The 26,141-nt window shown below is 42.9% G+C and overlaps 2 protein-coding genes across 2 annotated transcripts in view; one reads left to right on the top strand and one right to left on the bottom strand.

Moving 5' to 3' along the window:
- TMPRSS4 (transmembrane serine protease 4) overlaps positions 1 to 3,086 on the top strand; it is a 48,828-nt gene extending 45,742 nt beyond the window's left edge. The window contains exons 11-14 of the mRNA XM_075838936.1: positions 641 to 739; positions 1,367 to 1,503; positions 1,665 to 1,820; positions 2,163 to 3,086. Coding sequence (XP_075695051.1) covers positions 641 to 739; positions 1,367 to 1,503; positions 1,665 to 1,820; positions 2,163 to 2,174 — 404 coding nt within the window. The 3' untranslated portion in view covers positions 2,175 to 3,086. The remainder of the gene's footprint in view (positions 1 to 640; positions 740 to 1,366; positions 1,504 to 1,664; positions 1,821 to 2,162) is intronic.
- Positions 3,087 to 11,769: 8,683 nt separating this feature from the next.
- SCN4B (sodium voltage-gated channel beta subunit 4) overlaps positions 11,770 to 26,141 on the bottom strand; it is a 77,096-nt gene continuing 62,724 nt past the window's right edge. Inside the window, exons 4-6 of the mRNA XM_075838935.1 lie at positions 24,790 to 25,033; positions 22,610 to 22,739; positions 11,770 to 12,623 (exon numbers count right to left, since the gene is read on the bottom strand). Of these exons, the coding sequence (XP_075695050.1) occupies positions 12,539 to 12,623; positions 22,610 to 22,739; positions 24,790 to 25,033 (459 nt within the window). The 3' untranslated portion in view covers positions 11,770 to 12,538. The remainder of the gene's footprint in view (positions 12,624 to 22,609; positions 22,740 to 24,789; positions 25,034 to 26,141) is intronic.

Genomic DNA, 26,141 nt, shown 5'->3' with positions numbered 1-26,141 from the left:
TCCACTGCCCAAAACTAAGGGTAAATTAGTAATAAGGGCTCTTACCACATCGATCATAGATTGGGGTTCTGTGTACTGTGCCTGGCATCCATTTGGACATTTGGGAGGAGTATCAGGAGGAGAGCACGGTCAGCAGCACGCATCCAAATATTATTGCTGACAACACTCTGATTACTGCTGACTGGCTGAGAACTGCTGACTGACAGCAGCTAACAATGCTCCACCCAAATGTATTTTAGCTGGATGCCAAGCGCAGTATACAACCCCAAACTCTGGTGTTGCAAGCTGTATAGAGCTCTTAGAACTCACTAGTTTAGTCCTTCATGGGCATCTTTTAGAAATGCCCTTGTCTAAGGACAAAGACACTTTAAAACTCGCCTAATCTGGCTTAAAACTGGTACTCAGGACAGACTTTGGTCCCTTGTTCCTGTATGCTCTGTATAGTTTTGATCACTATCTATTGTTAAGCTATAACTCCCAACATGCTTTCTGACAGCCTGGAGTCATCAGCGAATACTGGGAGTTATAATTTCACATCGGTAGGAGTTCTACAGGCGCAGGACCTATTTCTAACACTCGTTCTAGTTAGTATCACTCCTCATTTTCACTTACTAAACTCATTTCACTTTTGACATCTCAGCATCAATACAGCCGATCTGTCTTCCGGGGTTTGATGTCAGCTTGCCAGATAATGCACCGTTGTTAGTGACTGGCTGGGGTCACACTGTGGAAGGAGGTGGTAAGTTCGCATTGGATGTCGCTGCAAAGTTTAGCATTTTTCTTAAAAATATTATTATTATTTTTTCCATACATTGGCCATTCTGACAAATCTTGTTTTGTCCAACGTTCTCCATCAAAATAGTGTACCATCGCACACCCACCAGAGTTAGGCTGGGTTCACACAACGTATTTTCAGACGTAATGGAGGCGTTTTACGCCTGAAAAAAACGCCTCCAATACGTCGGCAAACATCTGCCCATTACTTTCAATGGGTCTTACAATGTTCTGTGCCGACGACCTGTCAGCTCGTAAAATTACAGCCTCGTCAAAAGAAGTGCAGGACACTTCTTGGGACGTTTTTGGAGCCGTTTTCCATAGACTCCAATAAAAACAGCTCCAAAAACGGCCGTAAAAAATGCTGCGAAAAACGCGAGTTGCTCAAAAAACGTCTGAAAATCAGGGGCTGTTTTCCCTTGAAAACAGCTCCGTATTTTGAGACGTTTTTGACTCTGCGTGTGCACATACCCTTATTCTACCCACCCCTTTACTGAAAACATGTCCTAATGTTCGGATATTTCTTTTACTTTTCTTGCTTTTTCCGCTTATATATCTATGCCTCGTTTCTCTAAATTTTGCCTTTCTACAGCAGCCTTGGCCTCCACACTGCAGGAAGTCTCTATCAACTTAATATCCAGCAATGTATGCAACCAAGAGTATTCTAACCAAGTCCGAGATACCATGATGTGTGCTGGCAGACTCTCCGGCGGGGTTGACACTTGCCAGGTATCTCTAGCAGATGCTCAATACAGTCCAAGAAAATGTTTTGCATGTAATTTATGTATTCAATTATAAACCTGTTACTAGTATTTTATATTAGACTATGATTTACTTCTCATACAAAAGGCTGAATGTCATTATTTTCTTATCTCTGTTGTCCCTTTTAGGGTGACAGTGGTGGTCCTTTGGTGTATTTGGGTGAAGAGTCGCACTGGGAACAAGTTGGTGTTGTAAGCTGGGGAGATGGCTGTGGACGGCCTGGCAAAGTTGGGGTGTACACAAGAGTCTCGTCGTTTCTGTCCTGGATATATGGAATAATGAAGGTAATGCCGTGCTGCCATTTTACATACCTTGAGTTTATAGGGAATTCGACTATAAGTCAATGGGATCAAACAGGATTCGTTGGGATCCATTACAAAACGAATACATCAAAGCTTTCATGGGTCCGTTATGAATGGGTCATGGCACTAATGTGAACAAAGCCTTATAAAAACTTCAAATATTTGAGGTCAAGCTATTTTGTGGGGCAGTTCATACAATAGGCTTCCTATCTAGTGATCATAATGTATAGGAAACCAGCCAAGGTCGTTTATCAAATATTTTTATAATTATTTGCTCTAATTATATAGATATCTAATGAATGCCACATCTTTGTTTCTTTTCAGTCAGAATTGTAGTCCTCGTAGCAGATCTACCGAACCTGTCCTATTTATTATTTTTACCTCCTTCGGACCTCGCGAAGATTATTGGTCGAGCACACGATATGACTACTCATCCCTACTCCAGCTCATCCCTATACTCTGCTGGTCCAGAGCATGCTGATTCTTCATTTAAAGGGACAAAAAGATGATCATTTTAAACAAAAAACACTGAACTGCTCATGGTCATTCTCCTTGTTGTTTTGCAGCAAACCTTTATTAGAACTCCATTAAATTTATATAAAAATTTCCACACTCTCACTCATAGCAGATTGGGCAGGTGGTGGCACTTCAGCCAAATCTTCAGGGATTCATTTTAATACTATCACAGACAATGTGACTGCTGAAATCATTGAGAGAAGTGCTGTTATATGCTGCATAATGACCCCACAGTATGGCTGCCAGGGCAATAGCCGCACCACCAGTGATGGTATATGTATCATACGGGTATGCCCTCTGGTCTCTAAGGGGACTGTGAAGCCTGGGCCTCAACTTAGATTGGCCCATTGCCTTTTCCTGAACCCACATGGGAACCTATTTTTGTATTTTTCTAAGGTTCTCCCTCTCCTTTTTGTATACCCATGTGTGAGATCCATGGGAGTGCATTAGAACTTAATACATTAAATCATATTACCCCACAGTGGGGTCACTGGAGGTTTATTATTTACAGCTGCTCTGGAGCACCCTACAAAGTACTCTCATTTTATGATGTGGGAAATGGACTGTATTCTGCCGGTGTTCTTTACTCACTGGAGAAACGGCAGAAATCACAATCACGCTTTCTACAAATCGAATGATTGTGAGTGTACATTGTTTATACTTCTTTTGTTCCTTTGATTTATGTATATAATGTATTTAGGAACTAGGTAAACTGTGTGTGTGTGTGTATGTGTGTATATATATATATATGTGTGTGTGTGTGTGTGTGTGTGTGTGTGTATATATATATATATATATATATGTGTGTGTGTGTGTGTATATATATATATATATATATATATATGTGTGTGTGTGTGTATCTCTTTTTAGTGCCAATTAAATGTTGTAATTAACTATTGTGTTTATTTAATAAAAGGTATGACGCCCAAACCATGCCCATAATTCAGAACTGCATTCCCTGAAGCAGAACACATCCGTTTTACTTTAATAGACTGGACATTAAATGTCAATGCTCTGCATATTTTGATATCACATTTTATATTAGCTTTGCTTTAATTTTAATGCATTTTTCGTGAAGGGCTTGTCCGGCTTCATTCATTTTTCTAATATACTTTCTATATTCATTCCTCACGATTTTTAATATCTCTACTTGTTGTTCAATAGGGAACATTCATTGTACACCTTCAAGAAAGAACTTTGGATTTTGTTTTGTTTTTTTGTTATCTCCTATAAACCTTTTAACCACACACAGCTCATTTATGAATTTAGAAATGTATGATTAAATTGACGACTGGGAGATGTCTCTACACAGTCTTGACAAGAGGAACCGTAACATCCTGTTGACCAGTTATTCATAAATTTCCAGAAGGAATAACAGAGAAACAGCATAATCCTACAAAAAGATTCTCCAGCATTTTGCGGGCTGCACTATATAGGTGGGGCACTCCCTTATTTCTGGGACAGGTTAGAAACAGGTTAACTGGCCGAAGGTTTGGCCCATGGGACAGGTTAGAAAGGGCTTTACTGTCCAGGGGTTGGGCCAACAGGTAATTTGGTGTAATGGGTTAAAGAGAACCTGTCATGGGTTTTTTTTTATTTTTGTTTTTAAACCACATACCTCCCATTATTTCTCGTGTCCTCTCTATTCCAGCGCTGTAATTTATTTATTATTTTTTTGGCCCTCCCGTTGTCCTGCTATGGCCCCGGCTCCGCTTGGTACCTAATATGCTAATTTTGAGTAAAGGGACAGAGAGGCGGAGACCATCTCTCCTCAGTTGGTGTTGTCTCCTGCATCCCTGTAAGGTCTTCTGCATCACTGTGAGGCTGTCCACTCTGATTGGCCCGTGTCCCAGTGATGCAGAGGCAACCCCTACAGGGGAGAGATGAGGTGTCCTCCTTGCTGTACCTTCACTTAAAATTAGCATGTTGGGTGCCAAGCGGAGCGGGGGCCGTAGTGGGACAATTGGAGGGCCAAAAAATTCAGTGCTGAAATCAATTAGACGCTAGGAATAAGAGGAGGTATGTTTTTTTAAAATAAATTAAAAAAACATGGCAGGTCATTTTTAAGGTGCTCCCCACACATAGGATATGTCCTGCAGGGGCGTTGTTTTTTTTTTCTTTGTTTTTTTTCTTGCACCCCTGAAAGAAGATTTTGCCTGTCCAGCCCTTCCGCCCCAGTTGTTGGCTGATTTTTGGTGGGGAATGTTGTCCTGCTATTTCCTGTTTCAGGCATGATGGTTTCAAAAATAAAAGTTAATTTCATCTTAAGCCCGGTAGAGCTATCAGGTCTTAGACCCCATGAACACAACCGTAAAAACTCTCCATAATTGCGGACCGTGATACGGTCCGCAATTACGGACCCATTTAGTTCTATTGGCTGCTGACACCTTTCCGTATCGCTACGGATGGGTGTTCGTGGCGTAGAAATATTCAGAAAATTATGGAACATGTCCGTTCTTTTGCATTTTACGGACCGTACTTTGTATGGGAGCACAGCCCGAAAATTCGGGTGGCTGCCCGTGCCCGCAATAGCGGGGCGTGAGTACGGGCACGGCCGTGTGCATGGGGCCTTACTGATTAAGTCGCAGCTGGCGGTTGTCATCATATTGTGGCTGTTGGACCATCGGAGGTCACATGCAACCGGCTGTAGGCTTAAGACTCTAAGTTATCTGGATTCTTCTCAATAAATACTGTGGCTGACCCCCACCCATTAAATATTACATTGGTGTATGAGTCTTTAATATGTTGGGAAGTGGGTCAGTTGTTATTTCGAAGGGGTTTGAGCAAATGCTGTGCCCTGCAGTCTTCTTTCTTGGGAAATCCAAGTATTTACTAAAAACAGACATGTCAGGAGAGGTGACCGGTCCTCTTTAAGTTGTAAATTAAAAGTCCCTGCACTCTGATTTTAGTATAGAGATCATCAGAAAATGCTATTTTGTTTTGATAATGGGGGGCATCCCCAATATTTTCAAAGTTAAGTCCTTTTCACCTTAGGTTAGCAGTGTTTTTAAAGGGGGGTTTCAAATTTGTTGATGCCCATAACAGAGACAGCAAAATTATATTCACTTTGCCAATCGCATGACTTTACATAGAGTGGTTTAGGGGTTAGTGATAGTATTCTTGGTAGTATCCTTTGTGTTTTAGGGGTTAATACCTAATATTTTTAATGGTCTAGGGGTGGTGAAGTAATATCAGAAGTGCTCTATGGTGGTTATGGGATAATAGCTAATATCCCTGGTGGTTTAGTGGTTAACAGTAACACCGACAGGGCAGGAAAAGAGTAGGACTATGCTCACAAGTTGAGGATTTAATAAGGACTTTTGGAGAAGATTCTGTGCCGAAATCCACATCCAATTCGCTCACAATCTTCAATGCAATTGAGTGGGGGTTTTGTAACACCATTCCCATGCTCTAGAAGTATATGAACCGCGGAAAAAAAAAAAAGTGGCATGCTCATTCTTTTTGCCGATTTAGCCCCTTTTAATGACAATAGGGCTAATCCATGCGCGGGTCCACTAGCAAATCCATGTCAGCCTTGGAATTTTTTTAAGAATCCACATTAAAAATAAACGTCGGCTTTGCCTATGGCATATTCTGTACGTGTGGACATAGCCGTAAAGTGTACCTATAATTACATTTTATTCATTCTACTACGTAATATATCTTTCTAGGGGTCAAAGCTTTTCTGAGACGAAGATCCAAATCCCCAGCTTCCCTTCATACAGCCACACAAAATATTGACTGTTTTCAGCCACCAGTAGGGGGAGCACACATAGGGATTATGTTTGACTTTCTGTATTACAAGTACTGCACAGCGGAGGAGCAGGGAGGTGGTGAGTATACTGTGGCAAGTTTTTCTAATGGGGGCACTGTGGATATTATGCTGTGGCTGTAATATATATATATATATATATATATATATATATGGCAATGTCCTTGGTATTAACACGGGGCCATATTTCTTGTATTCATGGGGGGCATTGTAACTGGCAATAGCATTATTGGTAGCGCTGTGATGAACTCAAACGGGGCACTGTAGCTGTAACTCAGTATTATGGAGGCACTGGCTGTCATTGATATGAGGCAAGTGTGGGCATCACTTTATATGGTGCACTGCAGCTGTTGGTTATGTGGGCACTATGGCATAGCACTGTGTGAGTTCTCTTACTGTCAATCTAATGAGGTCATTCACGAACTATTAGGGCATGCCCCCACGTGGCGGTTTTCCTCCGCAACTGTCCGCATCAATGACGCACCTAATCCGGGTTGCGGATTACGGCTGCGGATCTGCCCAAAATGTGCCGTAAATTGATGCGGACTAGCTGCTGCGGACTGCGGTAAAAGTACTTCCCTTCTCCCTATCAGTGCAGGATAGAGAGAAGGGCCAGCACTTTCCCTTGCGAAAGTAAAAGAATTTCATACTTACCGGCCGTTGTCTTGGTGACGCGTCCCTCTTTCGGCATACAGCCCGACCTCCCTGGATGACGCGGCAGTCCATGTGACCGCTGCAGCCTGTTATTGGCCTGTGATTGGCTGCAGCCTGTGATTGGCTGTAGCCGTCACTTAGACTGAAACGTCATCCTGGGAGGCCGGACTGGAGACAGAAGCAGGGAGTTCTCGGTAAGTATGAACTTCTATTTTTTTGACAGGTTGCTGTATATTGGGATCGGTAGTCACTGTCCAGGGGGCAGAAACAGTTACTGCCGATCGCTTAACTCTTTCAGCACCCTGGACAGTGACTATTTACTGACGTCTCCTAGCAACGCTCCCGTCATTACGGGAGCCCCATTGACTTCCTCAGTCTGGCTGTAGACCTAGAAATACATAGGTCCAGCCAGAATGAAGAAATGTCATGTCAAAAAAGCAAGACGCATCCGCAGCACACATAACATGTGCATGACAGCTGCGGACTTCATTGCGGAACTTAGAATCTCCATTGAAGTCAATGGAGAAATTCCGCCATGAGTCCGCAACCAGTCCGCCACTGCTCCGCAACAGACAGAGCATGCTGCGGACACCAAATTCCGCTCCGCAGCCTATACTCCGCAGCGGAATTTTACGCATCGTCTAAACGAACACTTCTAAAAAGAAGTGGAAGTCAATGCAGAAACGGCTCCGCTGCGGATTAACGCTGCGGAGTTTCCGCAGCGGAATTCAAGTGAAATTCCGCCACGTGTGAACCCAGCCTTATGGGGGCACTGTTGCTGGGACTCTTATGGCAGCATTGTGGCTGGCACTGTTACGGGCACTATGATTGTCATTCTTATGGTTGCATTGGTTTGCTATTGTTTTCTTGATTTTGGGAACGTGTATAAGGGTAATATGAGTGAAGGGCGTATTTTGGCATGTTGGTCCTTAAGTGCCACAAGAGAAATGCCTGGTAGACAACTACCCAATGCGTCATATGACTGTTTCACTCAACCCAGATTGTGCAGTTTTAGTAATTGCTCCAATTTTGAGTGTGAAGAAAAACAAACTCCCCCTAGGCCAAAATCACATTCACTTAGACAGATCCAGGTTAAACATCATCATGTACTGAGAAATTATAACCTGTTCTAGCAAAAAAAAAAAATCCCGTACTATACTCTGCAAGTATATCTATTTCACCTATATGTATCTCCTCCGTGCCTGATGAAGGTCTCGCGGCCGAAACGTTGTACTAAGCCACCGGCATCACAGAGAAAATCAAAATCAAAAGAATATTTCACCTTTCCAAGAGTGTGCTGAATAGTTTTTTACACATCTCAACTGGGTTGGGACCCTATCTCGAGCACCTAAGAGAGCTAGTACTATCTGAACACCTATATACTCAGCAAGCAAATTGTGAAAATTCCAACAAAATCCAACGAAAATGATACTAGATCATACTAGCACACAGCCGCTAAAACTGTTACAACACCAATAAATAACTTGAATTAATAAAACTAAAGACTGCTCAACTTGTTAGCGAAAGAATGCCATCTCTGCCAAGTAGATACATAATCTGTCCGGTTCGGACTCAAGCACACTTCAGTGAAATGTTTCAATGTGCTAACAGTTTCTTTAACGGATAGCACACTGACCCATTCATCGCTATGGGGCCATGCACACTTCTGTTTTTTTAACGGAACCGTGTGGCTGTTCCGCCAAAAATAGAACAGGTCCTATTCCTATCCATTATTTGCGGATCAGTCTCGGCCATTCTATTAATTCGGTCCGTTAAAACAACGTACTGCACACGGAAGCCATCCGTGTGCGGTCAGTGTTTCATGGATCCGTCATTTGCGGCCGTATATTTGCAACAGATGTGTGCTTGAGCCCTTAGAGGGGATAACTGGGCACTGCACATATTTCATAATTACGACCATATCGAGCCATAGATGTTTTGGACAATTCTCCAAGGTGCATCATCCCAAGGCACTAATTCTCAGAAGCTTGAAAAAAACTGGAATCATCGAAGACAGCCTTCAATTAAGTTCTCTAAGACCCCATTTACACGGCAATATGTTTGATCCGCAATTACGAACTGTAATTGTGGCTCAAAGTACGGACCCGTTAATTCCTATTGAACACGGACACATTTCCATATATATTTACGGAAATGTGCTATAGAAAGGCTCCACAGAAAATAGGACATGTCCTATTTTTTGATTTTACGGACCGTGCTTTATACTTTAAAATGAGAGAACGGCCCGCAAATGCATGTGACTGGTAGTTGCAATCAAGAACCGGGATTATGGCTACAGCCGTGTGCAGGGGGCCTTAGCCAGGTGTATTAAAATGCCTTCAATACAAAGTTTGAGACCAAATAAAATCATACTGTATAACAACATGACAACTAGAAGGTGTTTTCCAATACTTATGAAAACGTAAAGTATCTATGTGTCTAAATGGTCACCAGATTATTCCACCATAATTCAGAAGTAGTTATTTTATTATGTTGCCCAGTTCGGTGTAGCTCGGTTTACATTTTGCTAGGGCTTGGTGTGGACGGGATTAACATGTAAAGGAATACAGGTCCTGTGATTCCTCTCTCTCCTCACAAACATTGCCTATATTTACAGCTGCCTGCCCCTCTATTACAAGGTGCAAGGTAGTGCTGTAATTTCTCTGTGTCTGCAATTTAGACACAGATCTGCTGTTCTACTCCTATACTCTGCTCCTTCTACAGCCCTGCATGTGAAACATGATACCTCCAGAGCCAGGGAGGGAAGGAAGAAGTGGAGATGAGGGGTGTGAACCATGACTTACAGAGGCGTTGCAGCTACAGACCGCACATTAGTAAATGACTAATCTTACTGCAGTTAACCATCTACGCACAACTTTTTAAAGACCAGAAAGCCCATTTCAAATTCTAGGTACCATGGTGCACCTGTACATCTTTTTTGTAGTTCAGTCATTACCTTCCCAGGAGGAGCTGCAACGTAGAAGCAAAACAGGGGCACAGAGTATGAAAACACTTGTCAAGTTAAATCTCAAGGAGAAAAGAAACTACTTCCAAAGGTCATAAGCAAAAATTTTAAAAAAAAAAAGTTGATTCAGAAATCCTCTCCTCTAGCATTTTCTTTTTTATTTCTAGTTATTTTTTGCTTAGCAACATTGGAATGTTCATAAATAAAGCACATGTCAAACTATTTGTATCAAACCTGGTGAACTCAGGGCTACAGAAACCACTAATTAATAATCGTCATTTGACAATTTGGATAACTGTTGAAATGAGACCGCAACCTTCCTCTTGACATGTCCTTCTTTGCATTGCCCTGGAATATGTTATCCTTTGAAACAGCAAGACCTAAAAAGAAAAAGAAGCACTAATGCGCAGATGTAGGGGGAAATGAGCATTGGGCATTTTGAACTTTAACATGCCCCATCCTTTATTTCCCCAAGTAGATAAGTGTCAAAAGTGGCAGCCACTTGTCTTCTGATCCTATTGAATAAACATCCATACTCCGCTAAAGGCAAAATAGAATCAGGTATGTTAAAATAAAACCTGCTCGATTCTTCATTTCCCCAACAGCAGACATCCGTGGAGAGTTGGCAGCCAAAACTGTTAAAATACGTGGATTCCAATGACCATTATCAAATATTTAAGGCTAGTCTTATATTGCGAGGGTGCAGTCACATGTGACCGATTTTGTTGCAGAAATTTCTGTTCTATTGATCTGAGTGGGGTTGGTTCTAACACAGGTGGGTGGATTTCTATAAGTTCCATTCAGATAAATCCTGCCGCATGTGGCGTCCACCCTTGGTCGCAGAGTACTGACACCTGCCCCAAAATTTGCTTTGTATTTTAACCACAAGATTGTAAACCTTTTACTTTCATGTGGAATCTTCCCTTCCTCTTTTAGGCATGCCTTGGTCAATCCTCAAGCAGCACTCATTACCTATTCTCCACTATTAACTACGGCCATGTTTCTAGCCTTCCCTTTTCTTCAAAGCTTCTAGAACTTCTGGTGTGTACTCATCTGATCAGCTATTCTTCTGCTAACTCTCTAATGGACCCCTTCCAATCTTGTTTCCATGCTTTAGATGACTCCAAAACAGTACTAAGCAAAGTTTTTAAGGAGGATCCGTCACCAGATTTCACAATACAAACTGCATACAATATTAAACCGATCTCTTAGACCTGATGAGGTTGGTGTACTTACTTTGAAAATTCATGTCCTAATCGCTGTATAATGCTTTTTCAAAGTTTTCCTTTCAAAAATTTAAATGAGCATTTATAGAGAGAGACCAAGTATATGCATGATGTAATCTCAGTCTCATCCCACCTAGAGCTGAGAAGCTCCTATCAGTGTCCCTCCTCCACTGCACCAATCTAACATCTCTCACATGCTCAGTACAAGTTGCAGTTTCCCTGGCCCTGCTGTGGGGGAGCTGGTCTTCCAGCAGCTGTTTTAGTGTGGAATTAAAGCTTCTAACTCCATCTGCTGCTTTGTTTTACTGCAAAGTGAGGGATATTGCATTTGTACTGAGTATGTGTGAGATTTCAGCATCATGTGGGGGAGGGGGGACACTGATAGGAGCTTGTCAGTTTTAGATTGGAGGAGATAGGTGGTTTTATTTGAATAGCTGTCAGGAAAACGTTGCGAGAGGATTATATAGCCATACATGGATTTTCAAAGTAAGTACACCAGCTTCATCAGGTCTAAAATCTATGTAATATTTTATGCAGTTTCAATTGTGAAAACGGGTGACTGATCCTTTTTAAGTATCTTCTGTCAGTAAGCTCAGCCAATACTATTACTTGCTTTTCAAACCTTTGAGATACAGGACACTGATTTACTTCTGTCTCTGTATAAATAAACGTCTTGTATAGATAAAAAAAAAAAGTGCATCAGTGACAACAGCCATTCAGTAAATGGCCTTGTCCTAAATAGTACTAAAGTTTAAACATCTTTTCAATTTATGTGGAAATAACTCACATCACAACTACTTGTATTAAAGAATACATTTTATTACATTCATCCAGATAGCAGGAAAAATGCCCAGGCAGCAACTGAAGTGGAGAATGGCAGTTATTTAATGTGTTGGCAGCATTTAATATTATAAAGGCTGGGTAGGACCGGAAGATAACTTTTTATTATGTGGAGATTAGAATAAACTCAGGGGAGTCAGGATATATTGCAGCCAGGGTAAGCAGAGGAGCTGTGGCAGGGCACACTGTGCTGCAAGCAAGAATCCTCCACTGTAAATACGGTTTAAAAACATCAAGTAATTCTTTATTCATTAAATTTGTGCATTTGTATGTCTAATATAATTCTATAGAAATAAACTTAGATATGTACATTCATTGACACTCAATGTCAGTGATTCTTTGTTGTCAGACCCCTCCCCATGCATAGAAAAAAGTGTTATATATTTTCCTCCTCGCCACAAACACCTGCTGGACTTTTTGCTTAAGTAGGACAAATGGGATCATCTGAGGACCCTGTTCCTCTGAAAAGCAACACATTCATCTTGATGAATTACATGGTGTCATACATAGGCATTTATAGTACCTAAACTAGGACCTAAGAGGAGGCAACATAATTACTGTGCAGTGCAAGATAATAACATATGTAGTGGGATAAAGTGATCAACCTCATTCCATCGGGTGCTCTCCGCTTAAGAAATGTTCCTCCAATACCAGGGATCTGTGCTCTTAGCTTCACAGTCCTTCTATTGAAGTCATTTCTGTCCTTGTCTATGGATAGATGCAAACGTCATGCTTTTGGTTTAGCTTTGGCTTCTGGTTTTGAGGCATTATCTGTATTTTCATTGACGGAGGAACTAACAAGGCAGTCTTTCCTGAGAATAAAGAAGGGTTAAACATGAGACTCTAAATCTGTCAAATACCCACTGACTACTTACATCAAGTCCTACTGAAACCCCTTTACTTGCAGTCTATTCTAGCCTAGAACTTCTGATGCCCAATCAAAAAGAGCAGGTAAATAAACACATCCATATATAAATATATACATATATATCAGCTGCTTTGAGGCCCAGAAGCTGTTATTCGGACTGGCTGCTGAGATTTCCACCTTCACAATTAAAGGAGCCCAGGGAAAAGGCAATTTTTGAATAAATAATGATTTAGACTTTATCGAGGTTTATTGAAAACCTAATTAAAACCTAGTATTTAACTGATAGAGATTCCCTCTAAACTGATGCCACATTTTAGTGTCAATATCGCGGATGTTAACTCTAACACGTGTTAAAGGCTTTGTACGCCTTTGAAATAGTTTTGTTTTTTTATATAAAAATGTGCATTAGCGTGATTGGTGCAACTTCCTAAATACTTTTTATTAAAAATTATTTTTACTTTTTGAGATACAGCTGCTTTGTGTCCTGTATACAGAGCAGCTGTACCCATCGCTGAGACCTGTAACTGTCAGGTCCGCAGGACTGACGGGTTCAGTGTCAGCGGGTCCTGCCTGTCTCTGACACGCGGGATCCACTTGTAAATCGATCACATCTAAGTTTATGAATTACAGGTAGTGATTGATTACAGGTGGATCTTGCGCGTCATGACGGATTCAGGTCTCAGCGCTAGATACAGATGCATCTCAAAAAGTAAAAATATTTTTTAATAAAAAGTATTTTGAAATATTTATAGATACAGTATATATAGATAGACACAGACACACACACACACACACACACACACACACACACACACACACACTATTCCTTCTCAATGAATTAGAATATCATCAAAAAGTGAATTAATTTCAGTAATTCTATTTAAAAAGTGAAACTCATATATTATATAGATTCATTACACACAGAGTGATCTATTTCCAGCATATTTTTTCTTTTAATGTTGATGATTATGGTAACAGTTAATGAAAACCCAAAATGTAGTCTCTCAGAAAATTAGAATATTATATAAGCCCAATTTCACAAATTATTTTTAATGTCGAAATGTTGTTGTAAAGGATCTGCCAGACACAGCTTCTGTGTCTACGCCCGTGGGTAATTTGTCTGCACCTGCTCCTAAGTCTGAGAGAGTGACTCCATCTTCTACCACTCAGGCTGGCATACTACCCAGTCATTACATAATCACAGGCACATATACCTTTTCTACCCTGGTCCCTGACACAACTATGGACCCCCTTGAGACCCTGGCTCAGCAAATGCAGGGCCTCTCCCTACAGGTCCAAGCCCTGGCTCAGAGGGGCAACCAGCATGATGCTACCCTGGTAGTGCCCCCCCCTCACCTCTTGAACCCCACCTCAAGTTGCCTGACCGGTTCTCAGGGGACCGGAAGACCTTTTTCTCCTTTCGGGAGAGTTGTAGGCTCTATTTCCGTTTAAAGCCCCACTCCTCAGGTTCTGAGAGCCAGCGAGTGGGTATAATTATGTCCCGGCTCCAGGACGGGCCCCAAGAATGGGCCTTCTCCTTGGCTCCTGACGCCCCTGAACTTTCCTCTTTTGATCTTTTTTTTTCTGCTCTTGGGCTCATATATGACGAGACTGACAAGACTGCCTTTGCCGAGAGTCAGCTGGTGACCTTACGTCAGGGTAAGAGACCCGTTGAGGAGTACTGATCTGATTTTAGGAAGTGGTGTGTAGCTTCTCGGTGGAATGACCCTCCCTTGAGGTGCCAGTTTAGATTGGGTCTGTCGAACACCCTGAAAGACCTGTTAGTTAGCTATCCCTCTTCTGACTCCCTAGATCAGGTTATGGCTTTAGCGGTACGTCTTGACCGACGTCTCAGGGAACGACGACTTGAAAGTTTTTGTGCCTTCTCCTCTGACCCCCCAATGATGGCTCCCGAGGTTCCGTTGCTTCGTTCTTCCACGGAAAACTCGGATGAACCTATGCAACTCGGGGCCTCCGTGTCTCCCCAACAACGTAGAGAGTTCCGCAGGAAGAATGGTCTCTGCTTCTACTGTGGGGATGACAAGCATCAAGTGAACAACTGTCCTAGGCGTGAGAATAAGCAGCCGGAAAACTTCCGCGCCTAAGTGACCATCGGGGAGGTCACTTGGGCGCACAGGTATTTCCCGTATATATGAAACCTAATAAAATCTTGCTTCCCTTTCAGGTCTCTTTTGGTGGTAGGTCTGCTACCGGCATTGGATTCAGGGTCTTCTGCTAATATTATGTCTGTGGAATTTGCTATATCTGTAGCTATGCCATTCATTGACTTGCCTAAACCTGTCCCGGTAGTGGGTATCGACTCCACCCCTCTTGCTAATGGTTATTTTACGCAGCATACCCCTGTTTTTGAACTCCTTGTTGGCTCCATGCATTTGGAGCAGTGCTCTGTACTGGTGATGGAGGGATTATCGTCCGATTTGGTTTTAGGCCTTCCCTGGTTGCAGAGGCATAATCCCACGTTTAACTGGAATACTGGGGATCTTACCAAATGGGGTAATGAATGCATGACTTCCTGTTTTTCTATTAATTTGGTTTCTCTCGCTGAGGAGGTGAATACTCTACCTGAGTTTATTCAGCACTTCACTGATGTTTTTTCTAAAAAAGCCTCCGAAGAGTTACCTCCTCATAGAGAGTACGATTGCGCTATCGATTTGGTACCAGGAGCTAAACTCCCTAAAGGTAGGATATTTAATCTCTCTTGTCCTGAAAGTGAGAGAATATATCCAGGAAAGCCTGGCCAAGGGTTACATCCGCTCCTCTACTTCTCCGGTAGGTGCTTGCTTCTTCTTCGCAGGGAAGAAGGATGGTGGCCTTAGGCCATGCATCGATTACCGGAACTTGAATAAGGTCACTGTAAGGAACCAATATCCCCTTCCTTTGATTCCTGATCTCTTCAATCAGGTTCGGTGGGCCCAATGGTTCTATAAGTTTGATCTTCGGGGGGCTTATAACCTTATCCCAATCAGGGAAGGGGATGAATGGAAGACTGCGTTTAACATGCCCGAAGGTCATTTCAAATACCTCGTCATGCCCTTTGGGTTGTGTAATGCTCCCGCGGTCTTCCAGAATTTAATAAATGAGGTTTTAAGAGACTACCTCGGGGTATTTATTGTAGTGTACCTTGATGATATACTTGTGTTTTCCAAGGACTGGTCCTCCCACATTGAGCATGTCCGGAAGGTGCTCCAGGCCCTTAGGGAAAACATACTCTTTGCTAAAACTGAAAAATGTGTGTTTGGGGTGCAGTAGATAACATTTTTGGGTCAAATCCTCACTCCTAACGAATTCCGCATGGACCCTGCCAAGGTTCAGGCTGTGGCGGAATGGGTCCAACCTGCCTCACTGAAGGCTTTACAGTGCTTCCTGGGGTTCGCTAATTATTACAGGAGATTTATTGCTAACTTCTCGGTCAAGGCTAAGCCTCTTACGGACCTTACTCGCAAGGGTGCTGATCTCCTCCACTGGCCTCCAGAGGCGGTTCAGGCTTTTGAGGTCCTTAAGAGGTGCTTTGTCTCTGCCCCAGTGCTGTTTCAGCCCAACCAAATGGAGCCATTCATCGTGGAGGTTTACGCCTACGAGGTGGGAGCGGGTGCTGTCTTGTCCCAGGGTACCAGGGGTCTCACCCATCTCCGTCCCTGTGCCTACTTCTCCAGGAAGTTCTCCCCCACTGAGAGTAACTATGACGTTGGCAACCGCGAACTCTTAGCCATTAATTGGGCATTTGAAGAGTGGCGCCACTTCCTGGAGGGGGCTAGGCACCAGGTAACGGTTCTTACCGACCACAAGAATCTGGTTTTCCTAGAATCTGCCCGGAGGCTAAACCCGAGACAAGCTCGATGGGCGTTGTTTTTTACTAGATTCAACTTTGTGGTCACCTATAGGGCTGGGTCTAAAAATATTAAAGCTGATGCACTGTCGCGTAGCTTCATGGCCAGCCCTCCTCCTGAGGAGGATCCTGCTTGTGTTTTGCCCCCAGGTATAATCATATCCTCTGTTGTTTCTGACTTAGTCTCCGAAATTGCGGCTGATCAAGGTTCAGCTCCCGAGAACCTTCCTGAGAACAAGCTGTTTGTTCCCCTGCAATTCCGGCTAAGGGTACTCAGGGAAAATCATGACTCTGCACTATCTGGCCATCCAGGCATCCTGGGTACCAAACACCTCATTTCTAGAACCTATTGGTGGCCTGGGTTGCTTAAAGATGTTAAGGCCTACGTCGCCGATTGTGAAACTTGTGCTAGGTCTAAGACTCCCAGGTCCCGACCAGCGGGCTTACTATGTTCTTTGCCCATTCCCCAGAGACCTTGGACCCATATCTCCATGGATTTTATCACCGATCTGCCTCCATCCTAGAACAATATTTAAGGTGTTTTATCTCTGACTGTGAAGATGATTGGGTCTCCTTCATTCCCCTCGCCAAATTGTCCCTTAATAACCGGGTCAGTAACTCGTCGGGGGTCTCTCCCTTTTTCTGTAATTTTGGGTTTAATCCACGGTTCTCCTCCATTTCACCTGGAGGTTCCAACAATCCCGAGGTAGATGTCATTCATCGGGAACTGTGCACAGTCTGGGCCCAGGTTCAGAAGAACCTTGAGGCGTCCCAGAGCATCCAAAAGACTCAGGCAGATAAGAGACGTTCTACTAACCCCTTGTTTGTGGTCGGGGATCTGGTGTGGCTGTCCTCAAAAAATTTGCGCCTTAAAGTCCCGTCCAAAAAATTTGGTCCCGGTATATAGGGCAGTACAAGATCATTGAAGTCCTTAACCCTGTCTCCTTCCGGCTGGAGTTACCCCCGTCCTTTCAGATACACAACGTGTTCCATGCCTCCCTACTGAAAAGATGCTCCCCGTCCTTGGCAACCTCGAGGAAACCTCCGGTCCCTGTTCTCACTCCTGAAGGGGTAGAATTCGAGGTGACCAAGATTGTGGACAGCAGGATGGTCCAAGACTCCCTCCAGTACCTGGTCCATTGTAGAGGATACGGGCCTGAGGAGAGGATTTGGGTACCCGCCCGGGATGTTCACGCCGGGTTATTGCTCAGGAAGCTCCATCTTCAGTTCCCCAACAAGCCAGGTCCACCTAGGACGGGTCCGGTGGCCCCTCATAAAAGGGGGGGGGTACTGTAAAGGATTTACCTGACACAGCTTCTGAGTCGACGCCCGTGGTTAATCAGCCTGCATCTGTGCCTAGGTCTGTTAGAGTGACTCGATCTGCTACCACTCAGGCTGGCAGGCTCAGGAGTGGGAGAACCTATCACAGCCTGGCCAGACTGTTCTAGCTCCCGCACTTGGTCTATGTATACCTTCATTTGCTGCTTGTCCTTTTCCTGTGATTCTCTCTGGTTCCTGGCTCTGCTGTTCCTGCTACTTACATTTGACCTGCTCCATATTGACCCTGGCTTGATTGACTACTATTCTTCTGCTCTGCTTTTGTTACCACGTACTCTCCTGGTTTGACTCGGCTCGTTCACTACTCCTGTTGCTCACGGTGTTGTCGTGGGCAACTGCCCCACTTCCCTCTCTTCTGTGTACCCTGTCTTGTGTTGTCTGTCATGCACATTTGAGTGTAGGGACTGTCGCCCAGTTGTACGCCGTCGCCTAGGACGGGCCGTGCAAGTAGGCAGGGACTGGGTTGCGGGTAGATTAGGGCTCACTTGTCCGTCTCCCTACCCCGTCATTACAATAGGTCTCTGGGGTGATTGCGAAGCATTGGAGCAGGGCCTCCTTCAGTAGGGAATAATCACGGCAGTCCTCCACACTTAGCGCCTGATAAAATTCCAAGGCTTTGCCCATTAGGCTGGGGCCCGCATACTTTGCCCATTCCGAGGTCAGAATGGAATGCACCTCCATGATAGACTCAAATACATGGAGGTGTATGTCAATGTCTGTGGTGGCCTCTTTAGAGGTGGGCACGTCGCTGAACTGCAGGTGTGGCCCTCCGTGGCCGCTGGGTGCCTGGGGCGCTGGTGCACTTGTTGAGATGGGGATTCGCACAGGGATCCGGAACACCAACTCCATTACGCAGGCTCTCTCGTGTTCGGTACAATTAGGGCCCAGGGCGGCTAGCAGCTCACCTATGAGAGTGGCGGTGGCCGAGGAGGGGGTGCTGTGTAGGGACCCCCGACTGTCAGATCGGTCACTCAACTCGTGGTGCACTCAGTCCCACACAATGAGCTTGCTTGCCAGTACGGCCTTTACCTCGGTCGACTCTAACTGGATCCCTCGAACTTGGCAAAGCTCCTGCAATGTCCTCTTTCTGTTTTTGAGGTAGGGGCTGCTGCATGTGGTCCACCTAAACAACTTGGCTGTCGGAAGAAATTTCTGGGGTGAAAGCAGTTGTCGTATCCCGTGTGTACTCCCTCTGCTGTTTTTCACTATCTGGCTGCGAAGCGCTGTATGGTACCAGGAGTACCTGTCCCCTGCCACTTCCCCGTTGTATGGGCTGGATTATAATCCTACCGCTGCCACCAAATGTGGTGATACTGGGTGTTTGGTATCGCCGTTGTGGGTGAAATAATCCAGACGGATGCAGAAAATAGTTTAACAGTTAAAACAGCGTGTTTATTTGAGGGAGACACAGAGTGGCACAGTACACACACCACTCGCTGTGATAAAGTCTATTGGTTGATGGTAAATACTCTGCTTTCTTTCTTTACTCTGGACCCTGGATACCTCATCTGTAAAAAAATGGCTGACTCCAACCTCCAACTGCTTTTTCATACCAACTGTCATGCAACACCAGCCACGCCTCCTGTGCACGAAACAGTCCATAAGGGGAAATTCTATGAGGGGAGATAGAGGGGAATAATGGGAGTGTCCAGGAGGGGAAATAGAGGGAAATAAAGGGACGATACAGGGGCCGATCACCGGGCTTCATTTAAGAACAACTGTCTAAAGGCGGTACGGGTGGGAAAGACTGATATGATCTGACACTTGGTGCCAGAACGCAACTCCCGTTCCGCCGCATTTACCCTCCTTGTGGAGAATGTCAATGACTGTCTTTTGGACAACTGTCAAGTCAGCAGTCTTCCCCATGATTGTGTAGCCTACTGAACCAGACTGTTGGACCATATAAAGGCTTAAGAAACCTTTGCGGGTGTTTTGTGTTGATTAGCTGATTAGAGTGTCACACCATGAGTCTACAATCTTCAACTTTTACCATATATTCTAATATTCTGAGAAACTACATTTTGGGTTTTCTTTAACTGTTCGCCATAATCATCAACATTAAGTCCTGGTGCCGTTACTGCGTTCTATGTTTTTCTCTATCTAAAAAAAGGGTAATTGATTCATCCCCTGGTGACGAGTACATGGCCTGATCTTCTGGACCCGTGGAGTCCTGTGTTCATTTGCTCTTGGACTGTATATATACATTTTCAATGAAGATAACATTAAATTAATCAGAAATACACTCTATACATTGTTAATGTGCTAAATGACTATTCTAGCTGCAAACGTCTGGTTTTTAATGCAATATCTACATAGGCCCATTTCCAGCAACCATCACTCCAGTGTTCTAATGGTACATTGTGTTTGCTAACTGTGTTAGAAGGCTAATGGATGATTAGAAAACACTTGAAAACCCTTGTGCATTTATGTTAGCACCGCTGTAAACAGTTTTGCCATTTAGAGGAGCTATAAAACTGACCTTCCTTTGAGCTAGTTGAGAATCTGGAGCATTACATTTGTGGGTTCGATTAAACTCTCCAACTGGCTAGAAAAAGAGAGCTTTCATGTGAAACACGACAGTCTATTCTTGTTCTTAGAAATGAAGGCTATTCCATGCGAGAAATTTCCAAGAAACTGAAGATTTCCTACAACGGTGTGTACTACTCCCTTCAGAGGACAGCACAAACTGGCTCTAACCAGAGTAGAAAGAGAAGTGGGAGACCCCGCTGCACAACGGAGCAACAAGACAAGTACATTAGAGTCTCTAGTTTGAGAAATAGACGCCTCACAGGTCTTCAACTGGCAGCTTCATTAAATAGTACCTGCAAAACACCAGTGTCAATGTCTATAGTGAAGAGGAGACTCCGGTATGCTAGCCTTCAGGGCAGAGTGGCAAAGAAAAAGCCATATCTGAGACTGGCTAATGAAAGGAAAAGATTAAGGGTATGTGCACACACACTAATTACGTCCGTAATTGACGGACGTATTTCGGCCGCAAGTCCCGGAACGAACACAGTGCAGGGAGCCGGGCTCCTAGCATCATACTTATGTACGATGCTAGGAGTCTCTGCCTCGCTGCAGGACAACTGTCCCGTACTGTAATCATGTTTTCAGTACATGACAGTGGTCCTGCAGCGAGGCAGGGACTCTTAGCATCGTACATAACTATGATGCTAGGAGCCCGGCTCCCTGCACTGTGTTCGGTCCGGGACTTGCGGCCGAAATACGTCCGTCAATTACAGACGTAATTAGTGTGTGTGCACATACCCTAATAATGGGCAAAAGCACACAGACATTGGACAGAGGAAGATTGGAAAAAAGTGTTATGGACAGACGAATCGAAGTTTGAGGTGTTTGGATCACACAGAAGAACATTTGTGAGACGCAGAACAACTGAAGAGATGCTGGAAGAGTGCCTGACGCCATCTGTCAAGCATGGTGGAGGTAATGTGATGGTCTGGGATTGCTTTGGTGCTGGTAAAGTGGGAGATTTGTACAAGGTAAAAGGGATTTTGAATAAGGAAGGCTATCACTCCATTTTCCAACGCCATGCCATACCCTGTGGACAGCGCTTGATTGGAGCCAATTTCATCCTACAACAGGACAATGACCCAAAGCACACCTCCAAATTATGCAAGAACTATTTAGGGAAGAAGCAGGCAGCTGGTATTCTATCTGTAATGGAGTGGCCAGCGCAGTCACCAGATCTCAACCCCATAGAGCTGTTGTGGGAGCAGCTTGACCATATGGTACGCAAGAAGTGCCCATCAAGCCAATCCAACATGTGGGAGGGGCTTCTGGAAGCATGGGGTGAAATTTCTCCCGATTACCTCAGCAAATTAACAGCTAGAATGCCAAAGGTCTGCAATGCTGTAATTGCTGCAAATGGAGCATTCTTTGACGAAAGCAAAGTTTGAAGGAGAAAATTATTATTTCAAATAATAATCATTATTTCTAACCTTGTCAATGTCTTGACTATATTTTCTAGTCATTTTGCAACTCATTTGATAAATATAAGTGTGAGTTTTCATGGAAAACACAAAATTGTTTGGGTGACCTCCAACTTTTGAACGGTAGTGTGTGTGTATATATATATATGTGTATGTATATGTATATATATATATATATATATATATATATATATATTCAATCAAAATGTGTGCTAAGGTCCTCCCTATTGTAAGTAGATTTAGCAGTAATGCATATTTATTTATCTGTAGTGCTTAGGTGGCATTAGTGTTCGCAGTGTGCCGTCGTCATTTTTTGTGTGCTATATATATATATATGTCTATTTCAGAGGTGTACATAGCATTTAAGTATATGTTCACTTTTAAACACAAATTTACAATGTTACTCAACAGTAGTTAAGTAAAAGTGGGGAAAAAAAATTACATTACTAGTACCAGATCCTTAATTAGAGCCTGTATTATAGTCCAGAGGTATATAACGCACTGCATTCTGGGGAAATTATATTTTCCTACATGTGATTACTTTACAATTCACAGAATGGTGATAACCAGAGCCAGCTCTGTACAAAGACTTTCTAGGAATAGTCATCAGTCAGCAGAATTGAGAATGCAGCTCTGGATGAGTATAGACTTGTTGTCTCTCAGGATCACAACAAGACAAATCAAGTGATGTGTACTATGACATTGCTCTATGTAACCTGTAATATGTTTACAAACGTTTGTACATATCAAATGTGGACTATATTTTTCCAGAATTCACACGCCGCAAGAACTCACTTTTTGTCTTGATTTTTCTTTAAAATGAAGCTGATTGTCTTCTTTATGATAAGGATTAATATAAGAAGTCCAAAGACACCTCCAACAACAGCCACAATAATCAGAGTTAATGTGTTATCCACAACCTCAACTGTGGAGAAAACTGCTGTTAGTACAAGAAACAGAAGTTTGGAGATGAGAGTAAAGGACAAAATAATCTTCAAACAGAGTTGACACTGGCTGTGCCATCAAAGAAGTCCAGGGAAAGGAAGACCCTTTATGTTATCATCTTGTTAATGGCTAAATACATTCACTATAGACAATCTGTGTACATGTCGCTATCTCCTGGTTCTCAACATAAAAGGGAACTCAAAGTCCCCCTTTCCCCTTACTAAGGTCCAACTTCCTTAAAGCGAACCTGTTGTTTCTAAAAACTTTTCTGATTACCCTGTCATATGTGTGTATATAAGGAATAAAAAACTATTTCTAGCCATTGTATTCTGCATTTTTTTTAAATATATCTTTTTTTAATTTTCCCCTCTGGAATTTTTTCTGAGCATTTGGGTGAGGTCTAAATTTATCATGTCTGCCCGACATTGCACACACGAGAAGAAAACATCCTGCTCCCCAGTGTAGCTGTGAATCTGGCACTGGGGTGAGATATAACACTTACTAGGAAGCTGCTGCCGTGTCACTGTGTGTGTCTTTCTACCTCTCTCTCACACTACTCTTGCTCCCTCCCCCATCAGGGTGTTTGTTCTTCATGCTAGCTGAAATTAATGTGAGTTAATTGACAGAGAAATGTTGTTTGCTATTAAGGTCTCCAGGAAGTAATGGCATACAGCCCTTCACCCAGAGACTAGGGAGTGACATTGAGAGCGGCAGACAGAGCCGTATCTATGTGTATAGTGTTACTATCCTACCTCCTAGGCCACCAGCAATACAATAGAGCTGTTGCCCACCCTTTAAAATGATAATGAGATGAATCTCTTCATTCTTTCATAGGTTATATAAAGCTGACAAGGGAGCTACGTGAGACAGAAAGTGGCAGACTATTGTGACTGCTCTTGTGTCCAGTGTGAAAACTGGAATAGATTTTTTTTTTATGTGGAGAATCACATAAAAAAAAACACCAAAATAGCTATAAAAAATCCTTGATTTTAATAAAATATAATTTCCTAAAATTACATTCCTTTTGCGCTGATAAAGCTTTGATCGTGTACTATTTGTTAGCCTAGGTAGGTCAAGGTTGATGCAGACTATATATTTCATTTTAAACCATTATTATTTGGGTAGGGTATAGCTTTATTATATGTGTAAAGTATGGCACTAATATTTCGGCACAATGTACCAATTTTAATTTTTTGGGTCATAATGTAGCATTATTATTTGGGCATGGTACAGTATTATTTTGGGGAATGGTATGGCAATATTATTTTGGCACCTTGTAGAATCATTATTTGGGCATGATGTATTAATATTTGGGTGCATCAGTTTGTGCCCAGCAGTATTACATGGGTACTGCATGGCAGATGTGAAGTGTGTAACAAAAAATAATGTCTGCACAGGGTTCTAGTTAAAATATATATTTTCTTGTTTTTGTTTTTTCACAGGTGCACAGGTAATACAGCAGCGCTTCTGCATTACTGTTTTATGTCTTATGATGTGAAAGACACATCCAGTGAAGACCTTTTTTACTTGGGCCGCAACGTGATGAATGTATGCAACCATTTTAAAGGGTTACTAATCTTTCAGAAAACTTCTGACATGTTACAGTGACATGTCAGAAGTTTTGATCAGTGAGACCCCCAATGATCATTTAAACAAAGCGGCAGAAGCGGGTGAGCGCTGAGACGCTTGGTTTCTGATCGGCTTTTCTCGGAAAGGAGAGCAGTTAGTGTACGGACTCAATGGAAAGTCTATGGGCCCGTATACTGCTCGCTTGGCTTTCCGATCAGAAACTAAGCAGCACAGCGCTCACTGAGCACTTCTGCAGCTTCGTTTTAGCGATCAGCGGGGGTCTCAGTGCTTGGACCCCCACCGATCAAAACTTCTGACATGTCCCTACGACATGTCAGAAGTTTTCTGAAATTTTAGTTACCATTTAAATTCATTCTATTGTGTATTTTATCCGCATGGCCAAGCAAAAACAAAAAAATCATGGATGGATAACAAGACCTTCACATATCAGTGACACTCACACTTGTCCACCACTGTAAGGAAGACCGTAGCATTGCTTTTAGTGTCTTTTTCCTTTTTATTTGTCACAATACAGGTATATCGTCCCGCATCATCAAATTCCACATCCTTCAGAAGTAATGCCAGTTCGTAATCCTTGGTTTCATTGCTGGGAACAAGGGTAAGTCGATCATGCCGATAATTTTTATTTAGAATTTCCAAGGGTTTAGGTTTGGATTTCTTGTTCTTTAGTTTCCCATGGTAAAGCTAATAATGAAAAAGAGAATCAGAGACCATCAGAGTGAAGTAAGTACATAGAAAGCGATCTTGGTAAATGGTTGCAGTATAAAGACGGAATAGAAAAACATGCATGCAGTAATGTACCTTTATAAAAACTTCTCGGAATAGTCAAATAGATACTGAAGATGAATGAACAGAAAGATCCACAAGACAACATATGAAATAACAACTAGCAAAGATATTGTATCACTTATAGGAAAGCTGACACTATACGGTGTGATTCTTCAGTCTGTGGGTCTCCAGTGGATTGTTTTTAATGGTAGTGCTACATTACTTTTCTTATATTATAACTTTAGATTGATCAACTTTCTCGCACTTTGTCATAGTTCAGTGTTATACTTTTTTGGGAAGCGCTGGCTGGCCCACTGTGTTTCTCTTGACTCTATTCCATTCTGGCATGCAATTCTCTTGGCATCATATGGTAAAAAAAAGTTTTATTATTTATTCCAAAAAATTATCTCCAGGTATAAAATATGTTTTTGTCAGGCTATGGGTCATTTCCCAACCCCCAATATCACTTATCTTGGGTCATGAATGCTGAGGTATCAAGGGCCCTCTCTGCAAAGTGAAGACTCTTAAGCCCCTATTACATGCAGCGACGCCGATCAACGAGACATCACGGATCGCTCGTCCCCATACATTATTATCATGTTGGCAGCGCGATAATATTTAACTTTTTTTAAAACGATAAGATCAGCAGAAGAACGAACGTTTGATTGTTCATCTGCTGATCGCTGCCTTGTTTACACAGGGCAATTATCGGCAACGAGCGTTCTATGAACGCTCGTCTGCCCGATAATCGCCCAGTGAAAACCCCCTTTAATAACACAATCAGATCCTACACCAAGCAGTGCAATAAACCAGCCAAGAACTAAGTAGTCTCTCAGCTAGATATTAGCTCTTGGTGTAGGTGGTGTGCAAGCCAAGGTATCTCCAAATCACAGGACCAGAAGTGAGTAAAGCTTGCCATACACAGGAAATAATTGTCGAACAAACTAGCTATTCGACCAACAGCTTTTTCTCCCAACTCCACCATAAACATGAGAACTAGGCTCGGCCAAGCAAACATGTTTAT

Source organism: Rhinoderma darwinii, chromosome 10, assembly GCF_050947455.1.
Source record: "Rhinoderma darwinii isolate aRhiDar2 chromosome 10, aRhiDar2.hap1, whole genome shotgun sequence".
NCBI lineage: Eukaryota > Metazoa > Chordata > Amphibia > Anura > Rhinodermatidae > Rhinoderma > Rhinoderma darwinii.
The sequence above is the reverse complement of the archived record's forward strand: the minus strand, read 5'-3'. Positions and strand labels throughout refer to the sequence as shown.